Source organism: Elaeis guineensis, chromosome 16 (assembly GCF_000442705.2).
Source record: "Elaeis guineensis isolate ETL-2024a chromosome 16, EG11, whole genome shotgun sequence".
NCBI classification, from domain to species: domain Eukaryota; kingdom Viridiplantae; phylum Streptophyta; class Magnoliopsida; order Arecales; family Arecaceae; genus Elaeis; species Elaeis guineensis.
In genome coordinates this window covers 47813010-47833045 of record NC_026008.2, presented here as the reverse complement: position 1 = coordinate 47833045, position 20036 = coordinate 47813010, and the positions used below count along the sequence as shown (strand labels likewise).

Genomic DNA, 20036 nt, shown 5'->3' with positions numbered 1-20036 from the left:
CATCTCTTTCTTTCCCTTCCTGGGCTTGGACCGCCTCCTGGACTTGCTTCTACCTCTGCCTCTACCTGTCCTCTCCCCTACTGCCAAACCCTCCTGGAGAGCCTGATCTCTGGTCAACTTTTTTCTCTGCTTATTAGACCTCAGCACTGAGACTATGTCCTCATATTCCAGAGTCTCCTTGCCGTAGAGCAGTGTAGTCACCAAAGAGTCATATGATCCTGGTAGTGAACACAAAAGCAACAGGGACTTGTCCTCCTCATCCAACTTCACCCTGATATTCATCAACTCCGTGCACAACTGGTCGAACCTCTGAATGTGGCCAATCACATCAGATCCCTCCTGCATCCGAAGACTGTACAACTTCTTCTTCAGCATCAGCTTGTTGCACATATTCTTCCCCATATACATGGTGTGCAACTTCGATCAAAGGCCCTTCGGGGTCTTTTCTTTCAGCACCGAATACAACGCCGCATCCGCCAAATATCCTCTGATCACCGAGCATGCTTTCTTCTCCAACGATGCCCACTATCTATCTGTCATTCCCTCAGGATTCTCATCCAAAGCCTGATCTAGATCTGCTTGCACCAGAAGATCCTCCACCCAGATTTTTCACATAAAAAAAAATTTTTTGCTATCAAACCTCTCGAACTCGACCTTCATATTGCTTCCCATGACTGGATCCAAGCCAAACAAGCAATATAAAATCAAAAAGTGTAGAATATACCTTGATGGTATCTTGCTGAAAATTTTCAACACTTGGGATCTTCAACTTCTCGTACTTGGAACCGCTTCCTCACCATCGTGGCTCTGATACCAACTATTGGAGCACGATCCCAGCTCCTCCCACGGACCTTGGGTGCAGTGAAACCAGCAACGAACAGATCTGAAGATTTCTGGACACGATTGAAGGCCCTTGACGAAATTAGCTGTTGTTGTCTTCTTCGTCAGCCTTTTGTTCCAGATGAAGAACACCTCTGAAAACATCTCTAAAAAATTCAAGATCTGGTACCCAACCAGATCAGGCCTGGACCGAGATCTTCAATTCGTAGATCTCAAATCGGGATATTCTAGATAGGGAAGAAGGTAGATGGAGACAGACCTCGCAGATCTGTCCTGCTGCAGCCTTTCCTGTAGATCTGTTGATGGAGATCTCACCCGCACCTCAAACGACCTCAGATCAACCCCAGATCTGAGAGAGACTTGTATCAACCTCTTCGCAAGAGATTTCAGGTCTTGGACCTGGTGCTTGGGTGGCTGCAAGAGAGGGAGAGAGGGATCTGGTTGGCGGCTGCAAGGGGGAGGGGCTAGCACCTCCTTGCTTTTCTTTCCTTTTATGGACTTGGCGGCAAGAAACCCTAGGGTTTCTTGCTCCTGGGGCATGGAGAATGGCTGGAGAGAGAGAGAGAAGAGAGAGAGAGACTTGGGAGAAAGAGTTCTTGTATTTCTTGGCTTAATCAACCTATACAAGTACATGTATATATAAACACAAGGTCAAGTGACTCAAACCCAAAACTCCCTTGACCAACTCTATAGGAGATTAGGTTAACCCAAACCCATGTACACCCATGACTCGACCTAATCTCACCTATCCTGAGTCCAGACCTGACTCATAAAGAGTTTGTCCCTTGAGGCCCACATAACCTAGACCTCAAGAACCCGAAAGGCCCACAGCCTTTCAACCTAGGGCCCAACTAGCCCTAGAGCCTCCATGAAGCCCTCATGAATGATGGACCTTGGCCTTAGCCTTGGTCTCTTGGGCCTTGGGCACACCACCTGGATCATAACACGTCCGTCAGCACGGTCATCTGCCGCATGATCGCCGCGATCTGCACCTCCGTGGTCACCACAGGATGTGGAGAGCTAGGTTTCGCCATGGAGGGTGGAGGAGAGGCCTTTTCCTGGCGGGAAGAGTGCCTTGCCGATCCGGTGGCTCTCAATCGCTGAGCCCTGATTCTTGTCATTTGAAAGGGTGTTTCGAGTTCTGTGGGGTCGTGATCCCTGCTCCCCCCTACTTGGCGCACCAAACCTGTTGCGGTCAATCCCCTCGTCGCCTGTCTTCGAGAACGAGCGCCTGCAAAAGAAGTCCGCACTAACCGAAGGTGACTCCGACGGAGACCCTCCGACGGTCAAGTCAGAGAGGAGACTAGGCAACAGTAGAAAAGAATCAGGGGAGCTCAGCAGAGAGAGAGAGAGTAAGTCTAAGGGTTTCGAAGGAACCTCCTCCAGCACTGTTGCCTTCCCCATTTTATAGTAGAGCGCGGCATGGCGCCGTCATTAATGGCGCAGACAATGGGAGGAGTTGTCAAATCGTCGGAGGCTGTCAGAGTCACCGCAGACTGTCAAGTCGTCGTGGGCTGTCACATCACTGGGGTTAATCTATTTTCTTGGTAGGACAATGTCCCAGGGCGGCTATGCCGCATGCCTTTGTCAGGATGGTGGCCCTCAGTAGTCGTACGATGTTTGAAGAAGCCGACCGACCATACGTCGGTATTTGGTTATGGGATGTCGGGTGAAGACCCAGGGACCCTCCGGCGGTCGGTCTGGCACGTTGCAAGAGTCGGAGAAGACACTGTCGTTCAGCCAGTCAGGGACGGAAAGGGTCTGCCAGACCGACATACGTTCGGTCGGACAGTGTCGGCAGTCGTCGTTCGATATGGTCGGTAGAGTCGGGCGCCGGCCTGGCAGGCCCGACGGTGAGTCGGCGTGAAAGAGACCGATCAGTATATCCCAACAATCCATTAGATTGATTATCAAAGGATCTTCATAAATTTCATTACTTATATCAAAATAAAATAATTATCCACTCTAATAGTTGCTATCCAAGTTTGATCTCTACTCCTGATGGCCATCTTCCACAGTGCATACTTGATTGAACAGTTGCCCCATATCAACAGTAGGACCAATGATCATCTTATCGGTTATTGCTCATACTGATCAATTCTTTTTCTTTAACCTATTATGTAGTTTTCTGTACTTGTAGATTTTTGAGACTAATTCAATCGTTGTGGTTTTATCTAGCCATTTTTACACTCTTCATGCACACACACACACATAAAACGATACTCTATGGAGAGATATTATGATGTTACCAACTCAGCTCCTCAGATGAGTTTGGTTGTGCCACATGTGCCTCAAAAAAGATAGATCGCACGAAGGGTTTCAAAGAAGGAGTGAGCTGCGTATGGTTACAAAACCCCATGCATCATCTAAGCTTCCCTATTCGGCCGCTCAAGCCTTCCATCCGATTGGGTTTAGGAGCTCTTGCTCCTTCGCCCACATCCTCCATGAAGACTGTGACGATGCCATTGTCGGACACCTCCAACGACCGCCTCTCCCTTTCTCCCCTTCAGCCTCCGTCTTCTTTCGATTCATCACCGACTTTGCCGGTGGTTTTTTGCCTCGGGATCTAAGAACTCTCGCACAAATTAATTATGCCAAGTCATGCGTGGAGCCGACGTCAGTATCGAAAAGCTCTCAAGTGAGGCGGTGTTGGAGTCGGAGGAGGAGAGGGGGGTTGGTGGTGCCGGAGCCGAGGGAGGGGAGAGAAGAGAGTTTGGTGGTCGCATAGAGCCAAGTGCGACACGGATGGCAGGTACGGTGCTGACGGCGATGGGATGGGGCCGTAGCGGGGCAAAGGGTGGGGGAGAGGTGGCTGGAGGAAGGGATGGGACCATCGTCACTAGAGCTGACGCCGGTGTCGAAAAGCTCCCAAGTGAGGCAAGGGAGATTGGTGGTACCGAAGCTAGGAGAGGGGAGCGAAGGGAGTTTGATGGCGACGGAGTCGAGGAAAAGAGAGTTTGGTGGTCACGCGGAGCCGAATGTGGCACGAATGATGGGTGTGGCGACGGCGGTGGGGCAGACTCGTGGCAGAGGCAGTGTAGACGACCGCGACTTGAGCCTCACGTGGTGGGGATGAGGGGTGGGGGGGAGGCAACGGAGGAAGGGATGGGAAGAAAAAAAAAGAAAAAAATATTTAGGGAGAGAAGAAAAAAATACTATTATTTTATTATTAATAATGATTTAAATATTATTATTTTTTAAATGATATTAATTTTAAAATAATAATAAAAATATTTTTTAAAAAATATTATTTTAAAATATAATATTTTTATTATTATTTTAAAAATACTATTTGTATAATAACTTATTATTTTTAAAAATTTATTTCAAAAATTAATAATAAAATATTATTTTAAAAAATATTATTTAAATAATATTAATTTTAAAATAATAATAATAATATTTTTTTAAAATATTATTTAAAAAATAATATTTTTATTATTAATTTAAAGATACTATTTGTATGATAAAATATTATTTTTAAAAAATTTATTTCAAAAAATTAATAATAAAATATTATTTTAAAAAATATTTCTAAAATAATAATAAAAATATTATTTTAAAATATTAATTTATTATTAGTAATAATTTGAATAATAATAAATTATTAATAATAATAAATATTATTTTGTTAATAATAAAATATTATTATTTGATTAATAATAAAAAATTATTTTAGTAATAATAATAAAATATTATTATTTTATTAATAATAATATATAAAAATGTAATGTATCAGCGGATGATCCACGGACTTTTATATCTCCTTCGGCTCAGGAGGAAGGGTCGTGGTGGAGGCACCATGGGCGAGCAAGGGGTGGATGATGGAACCAAGCCCATCCCTTTGCTCGGAAGCTATTAAATGCAGAGATTTGACTTTCAAATCGATAGAGTACCGTGCTCTATTTGTGGATAATTTATCAGATTTGATCTGATCTGATGGATCGATTCAGATCTCAAAATATATTATTTTAAAAAAATAATAAAAATACTATTTTTTTAAAATAAATTAGTATGTTATTATTTTTAAAATTAAAAAATAATATATTAGCTCGCATAGTTATGGTACATGCTTAGATATACTTGATTTATCATTTGAGGGGTTGTGATACACTTATGGATTATGCGGCTGTAGGGTTGAAAATAGATTAGAGTATTGAAGTGTTGCCAACTCAGCTTTTCAAATAAGTGGCTCTTTCAGTGTAACTATTTAATATGATACAATCAATATGTTTTATTTTTCTACATCTGGCCTTGCACAACGTGTGGATTTTTGACTAATTATAGTTAATTGCAATCAAAGCTTGATGCTTTGTAAGCAGCTTTGCTTAGGTGCTCTACATATAATTTGGGATGAGTTAATCGGCATTGTGGCTTCATAGATATTCCCAGTGTCATGCATAGGACCGTGTTGCATTGCTCTCTGATCATTGGAGGATTGCTGCTAGATAATTAGATATGGTAAATATTTAGCTTCACTATAAGATCCTAACACTATACTGCAATGATGTGATTGCTACTGGATAGTTTATAATTTTTTTAAATATTTTTATAATTTTACTTTTTTTGTAGCATCAAAATCTCAAAGATGATATAGGCTTGCTTGAATATTGAAATAAGTAGCTTTTTTGAGCCTACTAGTCATTGTGGCAACACTACATGGTATGTTCACAAAAAGATTGGAAGATATTCTCCCATCTCCTGCTTACCAAGTACAAGGTTTTTGAACCTCAATATATCATTCATCTTGATGAGTAACCAAGGTCAGGATGAACTAAGAAATTTGATTATTTTTGTTAATATAAAAATTAGGGACATTTGGAAAAAAATTGAGATTTTTGATTCCACGATTGATGTGATAAATCTTAATTTAATTAGTTGAATATTGATTTAAATTTTTAATTAAAAGAAAAATTAAAGAATTTAAAAAATGGCTGAAAATATGCAAAAATATATTGCATCCATCTCTAATTTTATCTATGTTATATGGATTGAAATTTAAAATTTTTAGAAAAAATTATAGGGATACCACCTAAACTTAGGAGCAATCCTAGAGATGCTTCCTCAATTAAGGCTTAGCAAATAATCGAAACCCGAAGAAATTCACCCAATCCGACCCAATAAACATCGATTTCGGTTGGTTCAAATACATAAATTGGATGAAATCGGATTTGGATTTGTAAAAAATCGGTTATTTACGGTCAGATTCGGTTCTTATATTTTTAATCCATATAAAATTAAACCCAACCGATTTAGTATTTCATAAACTCACTTTCATTTTGGGACGGCATCATTTAAACTTCAATACTTTAATACCTCAATACTTTGTTTAGACTTCATTTTAAAGGTTTAGGTCTTTTTTTCATTAAATTGACCAAACAAAAAGCAAATAAGCTTAAGTGGGTCAATATTGGATTTAAAATCAATATTGAATCAAAATTGAAGTTCAAACCGATACAATCCATCCGAATCCTCTACAAACCATTCACTTTGATTTCAAACGGTTTATACATGATAAATGATCGGCAGTGAGTTGAATTTTCTTCAATTCGATTGGATTCGATTGGATAAAATTTTTCTCTCAATCCGATCGAACCCAACTCGTGCTCAGCTCTACCCTCGACTTTAAAAGTTCCAAATAGATCCTTTAAACTCTCAAACCATAAATTGATCTTGCCATTTATATTCATCATTAACAACTGATATTACATGACTATCATATGGTTGCATAAAATTGTATTATGATCAAAATATCCTTCCTATCAATTATTTCTGGGGTGAAGTTCTATCATAGATCTCAAAGAACTCTTAATACATAACCCATAGTTAACGGCTACTCACTGCATGCATCTCAAAATACTCAAAATATTTTTATCCATCTGCTTGTACAAATAAGAAAGCATGATCACCTATCTTATAGATCTCAAAACACTCCAAACCCTTTCATTTATCCTTCAGAGATCTCAAGTATCTTTTGTATATAACTTATAGAGCAAGGTCATTAACCACATAGATCTCAAAGTAATTTGAATGTCTTTATTCATCCACTTACACAGGTCTCAAAGAATCTTTAGTATAGACCCATAGTTATGAATCACCACCCGAGCAAAATCTTAAAGTACATGAAACCCTGCATTCATCTGCACAGAGCTCAAAGCATCCTTAATATATATCCTATGGTCGAGGATCATCCATTGCATAGATCTCAAAGAACTTCGAACACCTTCGTTTATCTATTCGCATAAATTTCAAAGCATTCTTAGTGTACGACCCATAACGAAGAATTGCTCACCTCACTAATCTCAAAATACTCGAAATCTCTTCATTCATCTGCTTACATAGATTTTAAACTATTCTTAGAATAAATTATATAATTAAGGATGACTCGTCACGCATATCTGAAAGCATTGGTATATATGATTTTTTTTTAAATTTTTATATAGGAATGACGTATGCAAACCCAGATTCCTACGGAGCTGACCCCTGAGAACGACGAAACCGCAACACCCCTTCTTGGAATTAAATTAATGATGATAAGTTGATTTGAGCGACAAACTCAAGAGGATCCTTGTTTGGCTCTGTTAATCTCGACTCGGGCAGCAGCAGCACCGGCACACCCGCGCATCTCCATTCGTCCGTCCATCTCTTTTTTGGACTGCGAGCGGGAGGGCGAAAGAGGTCTCGTTCCCTTTCATTTCCTCTTCCATTTCATTCCCCGTCTGTCTTCGGAGGCAAAAGTTGACTAGGGTTTCTTCTTCGAACGGCGGTCTTCTCCGCTCGCTCTCTCGCCCCTTGCTCGTGTCCGACAACAGGGGAGAGCGGGGATCGATGAATTGGTAGACCACCGATCTTCGATTCTTGTTTTATCCGTCTTCTTAGCTTCCCCGATATGCGGGTTTGGTATGGATACGCTTATTCCCCTTCTCCTGCTTTCCCCTCTTCTTCTCCTCCTCCTCCTATCTCTCCTCTCTTGCGTTTGTTGAATTTGTCGTTTGTTAGTAGCAAGCAAGCGAGGGGCAGGCGGCCTGCTTTTGTCCTCTACCAGGAGGCACAAACGACGATGGAATGGCCATTGGTGGGTTCTCTCTCGCTCCCTCGCTCCGCTTCTCGTGGCTGTTATCTGTTATTTTTCTGGCATCAATCATCGATCATGATTGTCGAAAATTTAATTCCACGTTGCTGCAGAGAGAGAGAGAGAGAGAGCTGAGCTGCGGGTGGGTTTGTTGGTCCGCTAAATCACGGGCGCCGCCGGGCGCGGCTGAGATGGTGGTGGATCGCCAAGGGCGTCGATCCCACGGTCTGCTTCGTTTCTCTTTGCAAGTGGCACCGGCTCTTATTTTGGATGTAGCACCCAACCCCTTCCCCCGTCCTTCCTACTGTAAACCTCGGATCATCGTGTCGTATCAATCCTACATGTCACCTTGTTTCTCTATTCAAGAGTAGAATAGATATTTGGATTCTACTATTTACCATACGGCCTAAGACAAGGTTTTCTTGCCGGATATCACACCTGTGACTATGAAACATTCCTTTGACACCCTAGAGATTGATACTTGCCGGTTTATTTCAAGGCTACGGGAACAAGAGAAAAAAAAGCATGGGATTTTTGTCTTAGGAAAGAAATAAAATATCAAACCACAGTATTATATCATCCTTAGTGTCACTGCTTCTCTTTAGAGTTCAATTCCTGTTTGTTCTTTACTCTCCGATCAAGAGATTGGATTTTGATGTTCTTCACTTATTATAATCATTCTATAAGCATCCATGAGTTTCTCTGATTTCTGATCGCAGGGCTCTGGAAATTGCAAAACTTTCAGCTCCAGACGCAATATGCATTCGGCCTCCTGCCATAGTATTTGTTCTCTGATTTTGTAGGTGCTGCATGTGTGGGGGTGCCTTTTGCATCTTGAACCTGACAGAAATGGACTGCTGTGGTTGCTTTGGATTTTTGAGGAAGCCTCGTAGATTCCCAATATCGTTCCGAGGATCCGGCAACCGGTTCTCCCAAGAGCTCCTTCTGCCAGATAACATCGAAGATGCAGATGGCATCTCGTACAGTGGAGACAGCATAAATGCAACTGACAGTGGCATGCATCGGTCGGTCAAGCGTTCTGAAGAAATCCTCTTGTCAAGAGCTCAAAATGGCTTGATATGCAGGGAAGTCCCGGTAAAGGAAACTTGGAAAGTTAAACTCTCTGAGGTAGACAAAAAGAAAAAAAAAAATCTGTTCCCCTTCTGCATTATAAAGCTTGCTTTAGTTTGACTATTTGAACCTTTCTCTCATATTGTGCCATTTTAAAATTGATCATGGGATCATAAATATGTTCTTTGATTGTGTTAGCTCATAGTTTGATGTTATCTGCACATTCTTTGAATCTGGTCCCTTATAGATGCAGATATAGTAGATAAAAGCTCCTGCTTCCAGTTCACCATGGCTAGTAATTGTATAAGCTTTTCAAGCAACTTTTGACTGAACCATTTCTTTTTGCAATGTGGGTTTGACAACCTTGGCATTTCTAGGTTAACTACTTTAGCCCATAAAGCTATAACTTCCAGTGTCAAGGATCAAGTATATGGGTCACTCTCTATTGTTCTTTGCAACCGGCACTCACACACACACACAATTCTAGTTAAATTTTTTCTGTAACAAGGACTGTTCAGTTTTATTACTTGTATTCCATATCTATTGATGATGCTAATGGTTATTTGTTTTTCATCATTTTTTATGTGCTTTAGGATGAAAATGGAAATAAAATGGTTAACGAATATGTTCGAGAGTGTAAGATTGGTTCGGGCAGTTATGGGAAAGTGGTAAGATTGGCACTATTAACATTAGTTAGTTTAGCTTTTCAAAATAAAAAAATATTTGTTGCGAACTAACAGGTGCTCTACCGAAGCATTAAAGATGGGAGACAATATGCAATCAAGGTACTCAAGTTGTTTCTCATTATTCTTTTCTCCTTCCATAGATAATATTGATTGTCATTACAGTGATTACTACTTTATTTGGTACTGACTATATTCATTCAGTGCCAAGTTTGGTATTTGTGCTTAGGCATTGGAGCACCTTATGCAAATGCATGTCAATATTTGGTTCAGGCTTCTAAGTAGATCAAATTTGGATCACATTGGGTCCTTGTGAGTCTGATCCATGAACTGAAACTCCTGAGTTTATTTAATACCCACAAAACTTCAGAAACTACACGCACTCCTGAATTAATTGTGATTGTTTTTCTGTCAAATTGCATGGTTCAATTTAGTTATGAGCTAGAAATTGCATTATGACCAGAGGAGGTTTGAAGGTGGTGATGAAGGAAAGGTGGCTTGAGGAGTTAACAGCAGGGTTAGATGGGGAGAAGGAAAGGGCGGAGGGTGTTAGGAAGGGGTGGGAGAGGGCAAAGAAACGGGTTGTTTTTGTGGCTTATGTGGTGGATGGGCCCATAGAGGGTTGCCGAATGCTTGTATAGCTGCCCAGAGTTTAAGGCAGCAAAAACATTAAATTTAAGATTCTAATAAATATAAGATATATATATAAAAAAATACAGTTAATAGTGAAAAATGAAAAATGATATATGAGTCAATGGGAACTACCAACGTGGCAACATTCTATACTAATTCATTGGTCGATCTCGTCCTCCATACTCAACGTTGATGCAAAACATTAAGGATCTTATGTGGCTGACTAAGTGGCCAAGGTGCCCTCCCCCAAACAACCCACCCCAACAAAAAAAAAAAAAGGAAAAAAAAAAGGAAAAAAAACAGCAACAACAACATTGGACTAGTGTGTTATACATAATATATAGAAGTAAATAAATAGTTTTATATACTTCATAGTATTATATGTCATACAGGGTTTGGTGAATATTGAACTTCATCAACCCTAACCCAATTACCCAAGTATGGCCTGTTTATTAGCTGAGCAATTTTAAGTCGTTGCCATTTTTTCAGGTCAAGAATATTTGCGATTTATTGATAATCAAATCAGTTTTATGAAATCTGTGTTTGGATCTCATTCCTTGGCATGCCAAATTTGGTTGCATATGCAGGCTTGATACGTTCACTTATTTTCTTTCTTAGCACTATTTACTGCAAACTAGCTAATCTAAACTCAAGTGAATCATGATGTTGAGCTTACAACTTGTAGGACATATCATCTTTAGCAACCTTTGTAATTATGTGTAATACTTATTGTCCACCTTTGTAATCATGTCTAGGATTTGCTCCATAAATCCAATTTAAAGAATTATGCTTTGTACTTGTAGGTTTTCCACAAATCACATTTGGTAAAGTTGAGAGTGGCACCTTCAGAAACAGCCATGACTGATGTTCTCCGGGAGGTGCGTATGTCATCTTGTGGTTACCTAGTGTATTTGTGAATGTAAACTATACTTTCTGGGGATTTTCTCTTGTTTTGGCTGTGTACTTGTTTATGTCTCAGGTAAATATAGGTTAATCTTCCCACTTTATCAAGACTCTTCTGAGGTCTAGAGGAACTTGGGCAATGGGCAGTTACTTCATGATTCCAGATGTGAAAGTTGTGGGGCCAAAATGATCAGTCTACTTGTAAATTGGCCTTCTAGGTTTCACAGAAAGCCATTCTCTTGCGCAAAGCTGCCTTGGCCAAAAATAGGACACCATTTCTGAAGTGTTTTAGTTGATGTTATATTAGAGTTGTCTGTAGAACACTGTCAAACTCTGCTGGGTGTTCAACTTTTCATTATCATTTTTTCAGAAACTCAACATCTGCAATTCTACATGATCAATGGTGTGCAAGTTTTAGAGAGCGTGGAAGCTAGAATAGATGGGAAATAGTTATTCATAACCAAAAATGAAATGGAGGTGGCATCATGAAACTTCAATAGCTGCGCCTTCTCATAACTCTTTTTTCCCTACGTAAATGAGATGAGACAAGAGTGAAGAGTGCAATTTTCTCACTCCCTTAGAAGAAAAATAAGATGATCGGTCATTTCTTTTACCACAAACCGTAAGAGAGGATGAAGAAAGAAGATGATCAGAAGGATTACAAAGTGGAGAATAAGAACATAGATGAGGAAGAAAGGATGGTGGAAAACAAAGAAAAGACAGGAAATCTAGTCAACCATATAGCTTGATGCTTGTCTTCCCGAATAGATGGCTTTTAATGAACCTATAACTTATAGACTACATAAGACTAAACTTCTATGACTAATAGAATACTCTTGATTACAAACTCTACTGAAACTCAATGCTTTTCTGACTCTTTATTGAATCATTATGTTTAATTGAAAAAAATAGTGGTAATTTCGACATCATAATTACAATAGTAGAGATGCATTCTTTGCTCAGACTTGTGTATCAATTTATTGTCCTTTTCTCTTATATTTTGTATTCTTTATTTATTTTTTCCTTTTAATGCATGTATGATATTTCTAAATCATTGTAATTTACAAGTAGCAAGGTATTGTAGCAATGGATTGTTCAAAGTGTTATCTTCTTTTTGCAGGTATCCATCATGAAAATGCTGGATCATCCCAATATAGTTAATCTCATTGAGGTGATTGATGACCCAAACACAGATCACTTCTACATGGGTATTTATTAACACTTTTGTCCTATCATTGCACGAGCCTTTTCTGCTTATTTTGCCTTCCCACTTTTAAAAATGTTCTTGCTTATTTTGCCTTTCCACTTTTAAAAATGTTCTTTATTAGAAACTATGAATTAAATGTATGTGGTTTGACATCCTTCTCCCTTTTTTGCAGTTCTAGAATATGTGGAAGGGAAGTGGGTATGTGAGGGTTCTGGTCCAGCTAGTGGTTTAGGAGAAAGTACATCTAGAAGATACTTGCGGGACATAGTTGCAGGTCTTGTGTATCTCCACTCTCATGTAAGATGTAAAAATTGTTCTCTGAACATTTGTAATCTTTTTCTTGTAGGTCTAAATCAGGGTTAAACTTTCTGATATTAGTTTTGTTCATGCTACGACATTTGACATACATGCTCATAGATGACCATGATATCTAGGCTGATATTATCAATGTGCCATGTATGCAATACATGTCTCTTAATTTGTATTGAACTTTTTTATGTTAAAATGCCATTTTCTAATAAATTTTGTGCTATATTTGGAATGTTGCAAAATAGCTTACTTTTAGTAGGGGCAGCAATACTTAACTTGTTTAACCTATTTATCTTGACTCAACCTTTGTAGATCATGTTGGATCACCTGTTTAATAAAATGTTAGATTTGGTTCTAGATTTTTGGCCTGTTTAATAAATGGGCTGGGTTTGTGTTGATAATTTTTTGACCTAATTTCTATCCGACCCAACCTGATTACCACTCCTAATTTTTTAGTATCGTTTTTAAGTTTTTAATTTTTATTCTTGAATAATGGTCAGACATAACTTAAGCTCCTCTCATAAGGCATTACTTACATGTGAAAAAACATGTTTGAATGATCAAGGTCTATATAAATTTGGAAATTATTGGTATTAGAATTTGTGGATACGATATTCCATGATTTCTCAAATGTTCTTCCATTGAGAAGTTGATGATCTTGTTTAAAGCATTCCTTCACTCATGGTTTTAATATGCTGAGCTTGAAAATCTGACTTACAAGTTTTCCTATTTGAATTGAACTCTTGGAGGTTTTATTTTAATGTAGGTTGCTTAGATTCATGGTCGATAACCTTAATCGACAAGTTTATTCCATAACATGGGGTCAGCTTTCTAAATTATAGTACTTCAACACCTCACCTAAAAAGGCTAGCTGGAAGTTGTTATTTCGAAGAACTACTTAGTACCAAGGTTTTAAATCCCATGGGATGGAGGTATCCCGATTTTTTCATGGAACAGGATGCCCCACTATCCTACCCCATCCTGGCAATGGTCATGGTCATGCATCTTGATAGATATTTTTCATCTCTATCCCCTTCTAATCATCATTTCTTTCTTTCTTTTCTTCTTTCTTTTCGTTCTTCCTTTCTTTTTCATCTACCTTTCTTTCTTTCTTTTCTTTTCCCTTTCTTTTTCTTATCCTTTTGCTTCTTCTTTTCTTTCCTTAATTTATTTCTTTTTCTTCTCTTTTTCTTTCTTTTTTTTTTTCTTCTTCTTTCCTTTCACTTTTTTCTTTTCTTCATCTTTCCTTTATTTCTTTCCTTTTTCTTTTTCTCTCGCTACATGAATGGATTTCGGAGTTCCGACCCTATCCTAGCCCTATTCTTTAGCCCTTGTCCTAACAACAATTCCGGTCATGCATCCAGATAGATATCCTTCATTTATCTCTTTTTTCTCATCATTTCTTTCTCTTCGTATTTCTTTCCTTTGTTTCTTTTTCTTTTTTTACCTTCCATCCTTTTCTTTCCTTTTTCTATTCTTTTTCTTACCCTTTTTTTTTGTTCTTTTTCTGCTTCTTTCTCTTTTCTTTCTTCTTTCCTTCCTTTCTTTTTCTTCTCCTTTTCTTTCTTTTTTTCTTTTTTCTCCTTCTTTCCTTTCACATTTTTTGTCTTTATCTTTCCTTTCTTTCTTTTTTCTTTCTTCTTCTCTTGCCACATGGATGAGTTTTAGACGCCTGAACTTGTCCTAGTCCCATTCTTTAATGTTTAGCCCCGGTCTTGGTAGCAGTCCCAATCTTGGATTTGTAGATAACCTCTCTATCCTTTCCATTATTTCTTTCATTTCTTGTTTCTTTCCTTTCTTCTTTTCTTTCTTTTTCTTCTATCTTTCTTTCTTTCCTTTTTTTTTCTTTTCTTATCCCTTTATTCCTTTTTCTTCTTTCTCTTTTCTTTCTTCTTTCCTTCTTTTCTTTATCATCTTTTTTATTTTCTTTTTCTCCCTTTTTCTTCTTCTTCCTCTTTCCTTGTACTTTTTCCCTTTATTCATCTTTCCTTCCTTTTTTTCTCTTTCTTCTCCTCTTACCGCATGGATGGGTTTTGGAATCCAAATCTTGTTTCGATCTCGAGACGAGACTATCAAAATGTCTAGGGGTGCAATCAAGTCGAACCAAGTATCTAGAGGCTCAAGCTTGACGTAATTCAAAATACTTGGGCTTGAAATCCGACTTGAGATCGACTTAACTCGATTCAAGTGTCAACCAAGTCATACTTGAGCTCAAATTCGAGCCTTAGTTATAACTAAAAAAAATACCTAAAAGTTAGGAGTTAGATCAACTTAAAAAAATATAAATATTATATTTTAAAATATTAAATTAATAATATATTATAAATAATATATAATATTATCAAAAATATATATACTCGACTACTCTGCTACTCGAGTTGGATTCAAAAAATCATTCGAGCTACTCCAGCCCAACTCAATCTCAGTAATAATTAAAACAAATCGAGCTCGAACTCGAGTCGAGCTTGAGCGGCTCATGAGCTGCTTAGCTCATTTGCATCCCTAGGGATGCCCCTCGTCCCATCACGACTTAAAACCTTGCTTAGTGCATAGCTGATGTCGGACTAAACATTGCATGGATCCTCATATATGTCTCCATTTAAGCCCTCGGCACCCTAGTCAGGCTAAAGATGATATGCCAAAGGTCCAAATCCATTTAAATCCAATCACAAACATCATAATCAATTGTTTATCTCGAAAAACATCATGATCAACCCTGATCAAATGGGCCCATGCTGCATGGTCCCTTAGTCCACATGGGCTGTAGGTGGAGCCTGCTTCGATATCATCTGTGACAATCCAATATCTCACCCAAAAAGGCTAGCTAGAAGGTATTGTTTGGATTCCTTGGCCCTGTATAAGTAGCCAAAATCTATCTAGTGCATAGCCGATGTGGGACCAAACGCATGCCAGCATGGATCCTCACATAAATCTGTTTGATCCAACAAAGACTCATAATATTTTGATTGCTGATTTGATGCTGATCTTCTGGACAAAGCAGCTACAGATGTGTACTATGAAATCTAGAAGGGTGGTTAGTGGGTTCTTTAACAGTCATTTAGAAATGTATGCAACCTAAAGAGGCCATTTGATGTTTCCCTAGACTTCAAATAGGTAGAAAATGTGAAAAAAAAAAATGATGTGTGTGATAAGGGAAATCACATTGACTATAAGGCTGAATTATAAGCTAGATAGCCAAATTGAAGCAAAATCCCCAAATCATTCTTAAAGTCAAATAGAAAAAAAATAACTACAAATCTGTCACTGTAATAAGTTATAACTCTTTATATAATTGCAATTCTGCTTTGAAAGTGCATATAAGAGTTTGAGGCCTGTAGATAGACTAGCAGAGATATCTGATTTATGATGTATGGGAAGAACCTGAGAGTGCATTCCGCACTCCCTAATTGTTGTGTCAAATTTGATTCATATGGTATACTGGGAAGTTCCAGAATATAAAGAATTCTGTACTGGAATGTTTGCCTAGGATGTTTACTTATTCATGTTAGTGAATAGGATTTTTGCTTGTTCGTGTTAGTGAATAGCTAATAGTGCTTTTGAAAAAGTGATTCAGCTCCTGTTTGAAACATTTAAAGCTCATTCTGTCATTGTGTTTGTTAATACTGTCATTATCTTGGTAATGTTTCTCGCATGCAGAAAATTGTTCATGGGGATATTAAACCGGATAACCTCTTGGTGACAAGCGATGGCAAAGTGAAAATCGGAGATTTCAGTGTTAGCCAGGTTTTTGAGGTAATTTTGGCATATTGTGATTTAGTACAGAATCTTAATGTGACCCTACAGAATGAGGTGGTGTTAAAATACAAAAAGAATGAGGTGGAAGATAAAATGTTTGTATCTGCCAATCATGGTTTCATCTTTCGCATACTCTTAATCATTGTTATTTCATAACTGGAGGACAGCACATAAGTGAATATGATAGCTGATTAATTTGGGCAAGCTCAATTTTTCTTTTAGACATACTTTATTACCAAACAATCATAACATATAATCACCAGAAGATGTATATTTTCCTGCATTTATGATATGTTTTTGTCTCATATCTCTTCATTTTTGCCTTCATTTTTGATATTTCTTGGGAAGGAGAGGGGGGGGGGGGGGTGTCATCATCGTGTACGTCCTGTAGTACCTTGTTATGTCATGTGTTTTTTATCCTGCTAAAGAATAATGCCATTCCATTCAAGAATCTAAATTTGCTCAGATGCTTATTTCATATTGAAATATCTCCCTGCATGCAGTCCTTTGGCTAGGCACAGGCCACCTGACAACGATATTGGCAATTGGGCATCCCGATAACAGGCAGGGATGTGATGTCCAAATGTCCAAACAGCTGCATAATATTATATTATGTATGTAGCATTTTTAATTTTTCTGTAATAAAATACATGATTATAATGAAATAACCACAGCTACAGTGTTAGTTCGTTTTGTCTTGTGTCAGTTCCATTTCCAGTGCCTGCATGCCCTGGAACTAAGGTCTCATCACCTGAGTCTGGCATGTTAAATCTCTATTTATGTAATATCTCAACTTTTTTTCTCTCTTATCTCACTGTATTGCAGATTGTCCTTAACCATGCATCTACTTTTTGCCCCTTTTTGTTACAAATGTCTATGACCAATCAATTCTAAACCCTCCCATCCCTCTCTCCAATAAGAAGTAAATAGAAAAAAAATGTACTGGCATTAAGGCTATAATTTAACTGATGTGAAGCATATGTATCTATTATTTATGATGCATCTTAACCCCTTTTTGCATTGTTTAAGGGGAAAAACAATGAACAATATTATATGACTGTTTTAATTGAAATTCATGGTAATGAAGTAATAAGATTCGAAGTTATGTGTAGACTAAAAAGCTACTTATAATTCTGTATTTTTTTTCCTCTCATCCTAGGAGTTATGGGGGCATGGATTTGAATGGGGATAGGATCTCTCAAATAACTGGCATGAGAGAGAAAGAGAGGAACTGCTAACTGGATTTCTTTGTTCTTCCTCTTCTTTAGGCTTCTGCAACTGCATTTTTCTGTTCATCTTAAATAAGGGATGGTCATGGGGAATATAGATAAGACACTTCTTATTGCTGCAAGTGGTGGGTGCTCACAGATTTTGTTTGTATTGTCCCTTTGGAGATTGCATCCTTGAACTTGTTGAGCCAGATTATTCTGTTTTTGATCTTATTTGTCCAAGTTCTTATCCTGTACCATACAGGGGATGGTCCAATGATGTTTAATACGTGGATCATGACACTTTGATAGTCCTATTTTGTGTGAGAATTGATCTGGAAAATGTCCTGATACAGGTCCATTTTGTGCTGGTCCAAGGTATCATTATAAGAGGAGTTTTAGGTCTTAAGCCTATGCCCTTAACCTTTTTAATCCTTTCCTTGTGTCAGTAAACATTATGTGAAAATAGATTTGGAAAATATATTATATTTGCACCTTTGTGGTGGTCTCAAGGAATCTGGAGTCTACTTGCTTAATGAAAGGCTAGCATCCTATTTCTTACATTTTTTTTTTCTTTTTTTTGTTGGGTATTCACTTTCTCAGTTGTCAAAATACTTCTGGTCCACAAATCTTTTCATGATTTTGTTTTTACATATGCATCTTTGCCAGTATGGCAATCTTTGAGCTTTTCAGTTATATTCGTTTGATGGTGCTCCTTCGTTCCTATCTGGGTGTCCATCTGAATGTGATGTTGTGCAGTTTAGGTGGAGCACTCTTTTGAAATGTGATTGCATGTCGCATTCTTTTTGGAGTCTTCTGTTAGGATCTCAAATCAAGTGTTATATTGCTAGTGCTTTACCAATCAGTGTTGATCTTAGTTGAACTCCAGGGCTTAAAAACGATAAATTGATTTTTAAATTGCAGGATGATAATGATGTGCTCCGGAGATCTCCAGGCACTCCTGTCTTTACCGCACCAGAATGCTGCTTAGGTAAGATAGTTGGTAGTTTAGACTTTGAAACACGACAGCGTTCTAGCAGCGATGCCACTCACTGTTTGAGTAAATGATACCATGGTGTTCACCATATGCCTTCTGTGTAGGTTTAACTTACCATGGTAAAGCTGCTGACACATGGGCTGTAGGTGTTACTTTATATTGTATGGTTTTGGGTCAGTATCCATTTCTTGGGGATACGCTGCAGGACACTTATGACAAGGCATGTACTTGCGGTAACTTCTCTCTTTTGCTGATTATCTAACAAACATCTAGCCTAATGTAACTGTGGCATGTCTGCTAGATTGTTAATAACCCATTGGTCGTGCCTGATGACATGAATCCGCCATTGAAGAACTTGTTGGAAGGGCTTCTTTGTAAAGGTCAGTGAATATCCTACAATACACATTTTCTGTTTTTAGATGTATGCTCCAGATAGTCCCCCAATTGATTCTTCCATGCATGCTTGCTTTCGTTATCGACAGATCCCAACCACCGGATCACCTTGAATGCTGTAGCAGAGCATCCTTGGGTCATTGGAGAGGAGGGGCCAATCCCTGAATACCTCTGCCAGTGCAGGCGAAAATCTTCTTCATGAAAGAACTTGCACAAGTCAGTGAGGAATGCTAATTTGAATTTATGCCGGAAATGGCTCCCCAACCCACCGGTCAAGGCTCGGTGGAAAAGCTAGTGGAAGCACCAAAGTGAATGAAAACAGTATAAGATATGGAAATGAAAGGTTCTAAGGGTAGCGCAATGGAGGAATATTGATGTGGTAGCTGTATGCATTGGTTTTCTTGTTTTTGTTATTATATCTTTCATTTTACCTGCTGCGTGACAGGAGAGTTGATTAAAAATTGCATGAGTGGTTTGCTCTTCTTCATTGCCAACCGTCAAAACAAAAAATGAGGTTTGGTTTTGTTATATTGGTTGGTGGAGAGTCTGCATCTAGCATTTGTTTGATTTTTAGGAAGAATTTTTCTTATTGGTATGTATCTTTTGGGAAGGTAATGTCTAAGTATACGATGTTTAAGAAAAAGATTTTTGCATATTTGGTTGGTCATGAGAAAATGATATATTTTAGAGTGGTCAAAGTTTGGTCGAATATCTATTTTTTTTTGAGAAAGTTATGTAATATTATGTCCTTGACAAGAGAAAGGATCTTATTTCATTCTATGTAAAAGCTTAAGTGTATTTAAAAAAAAAAATAATTTTGTCTTTAGGAATTGAATTATTTCATGTGCTATATGCTTATTTTTTTTTTCTTTTAATTTCATCAAAAAAAATATGGATAGTTTTTTAATGAAATATGAAAATTTTATTTTCATGAGGATGTTTCTTTTCTATCTTTTTTTCTTTA

The 20036-nt window shown here is 38.0% G+C and overlaps 1 protein-coding gene across 7 annotated transcripts; it reads left to right on the top strand.

Annotated features, from left to right (window-relative positions):
• The first annotated feature begins 7392 nt into the window (after window positions 1–7392).
• LOC105033409 (serine/threonine-protein kinase GRIK2) lies at window positions 7393–19725 on the top strand. Of its 7 annotated transcripts, XM_029261304.2 has the most exons (14): window positions 7396–7740; window positions 7843–7915; window positions 8026–8137; window positions 8632–9040; window positions 9577–9651; window positions 9724–9768; window positions 11103–11177; window positions 12323–12410; window positions 12582–12706; window positions 16376–16471; window positions 18607–18673; window positions 18784–18899; window positions 18981–19059; window positions 19162–19725. In XM_029261304.2, exons 4-14 carry the CDS (start codon window positions 8723–8725, stop codon window positions 19272–19274), a joined length of 1197 nt encoding a protein of 398 aa, XP_029117137.1. In that variant the 5' UTR covers window positions 7396–7740; window positions 7843–7915; window positions 8026–8137; window positions 8632–8722; the 3' UTR covers window positions 19275–19725. The 7 variants fall into 7 exon arrangements, with proteins under 7 accessions (XP_010906491.1, XP_029117137.1, XP_010906489.1 ...); XM_010908187.4 differs by lacking the exon at window positions 8026–8137; XM_019846655.3 differs by having other exon boundaries at window positions 7396–7915.
• The last annotated feature ends 311 nt before the right edge of the window (window positions 19726–20036 follow it).

Bases quoted from the DNA above. Each gene is read 5' to 3' on its own strand.
- LOC105033409 (XM_010908189.4), top strand. From the start codon at position 8,723: ATGTGTGGGGGTGCCTTTTGCATCTTGAACCTGACAGAAATGGACTGC. The intron at 9,769-11,102 runs GTACTCAAGTTG...TTGTACTTGTAG, and splicing joins GGAGACAATATGCAATCAAG to GTTTTCCACAAATCACATTT. The intron at 18,900-18,980 runs GCATGTACTTGC...CATGTCTGCTAG, and splicing joins TGCAGGACACTTATGACAAG to ATTGTTAATAACCCATTGGT.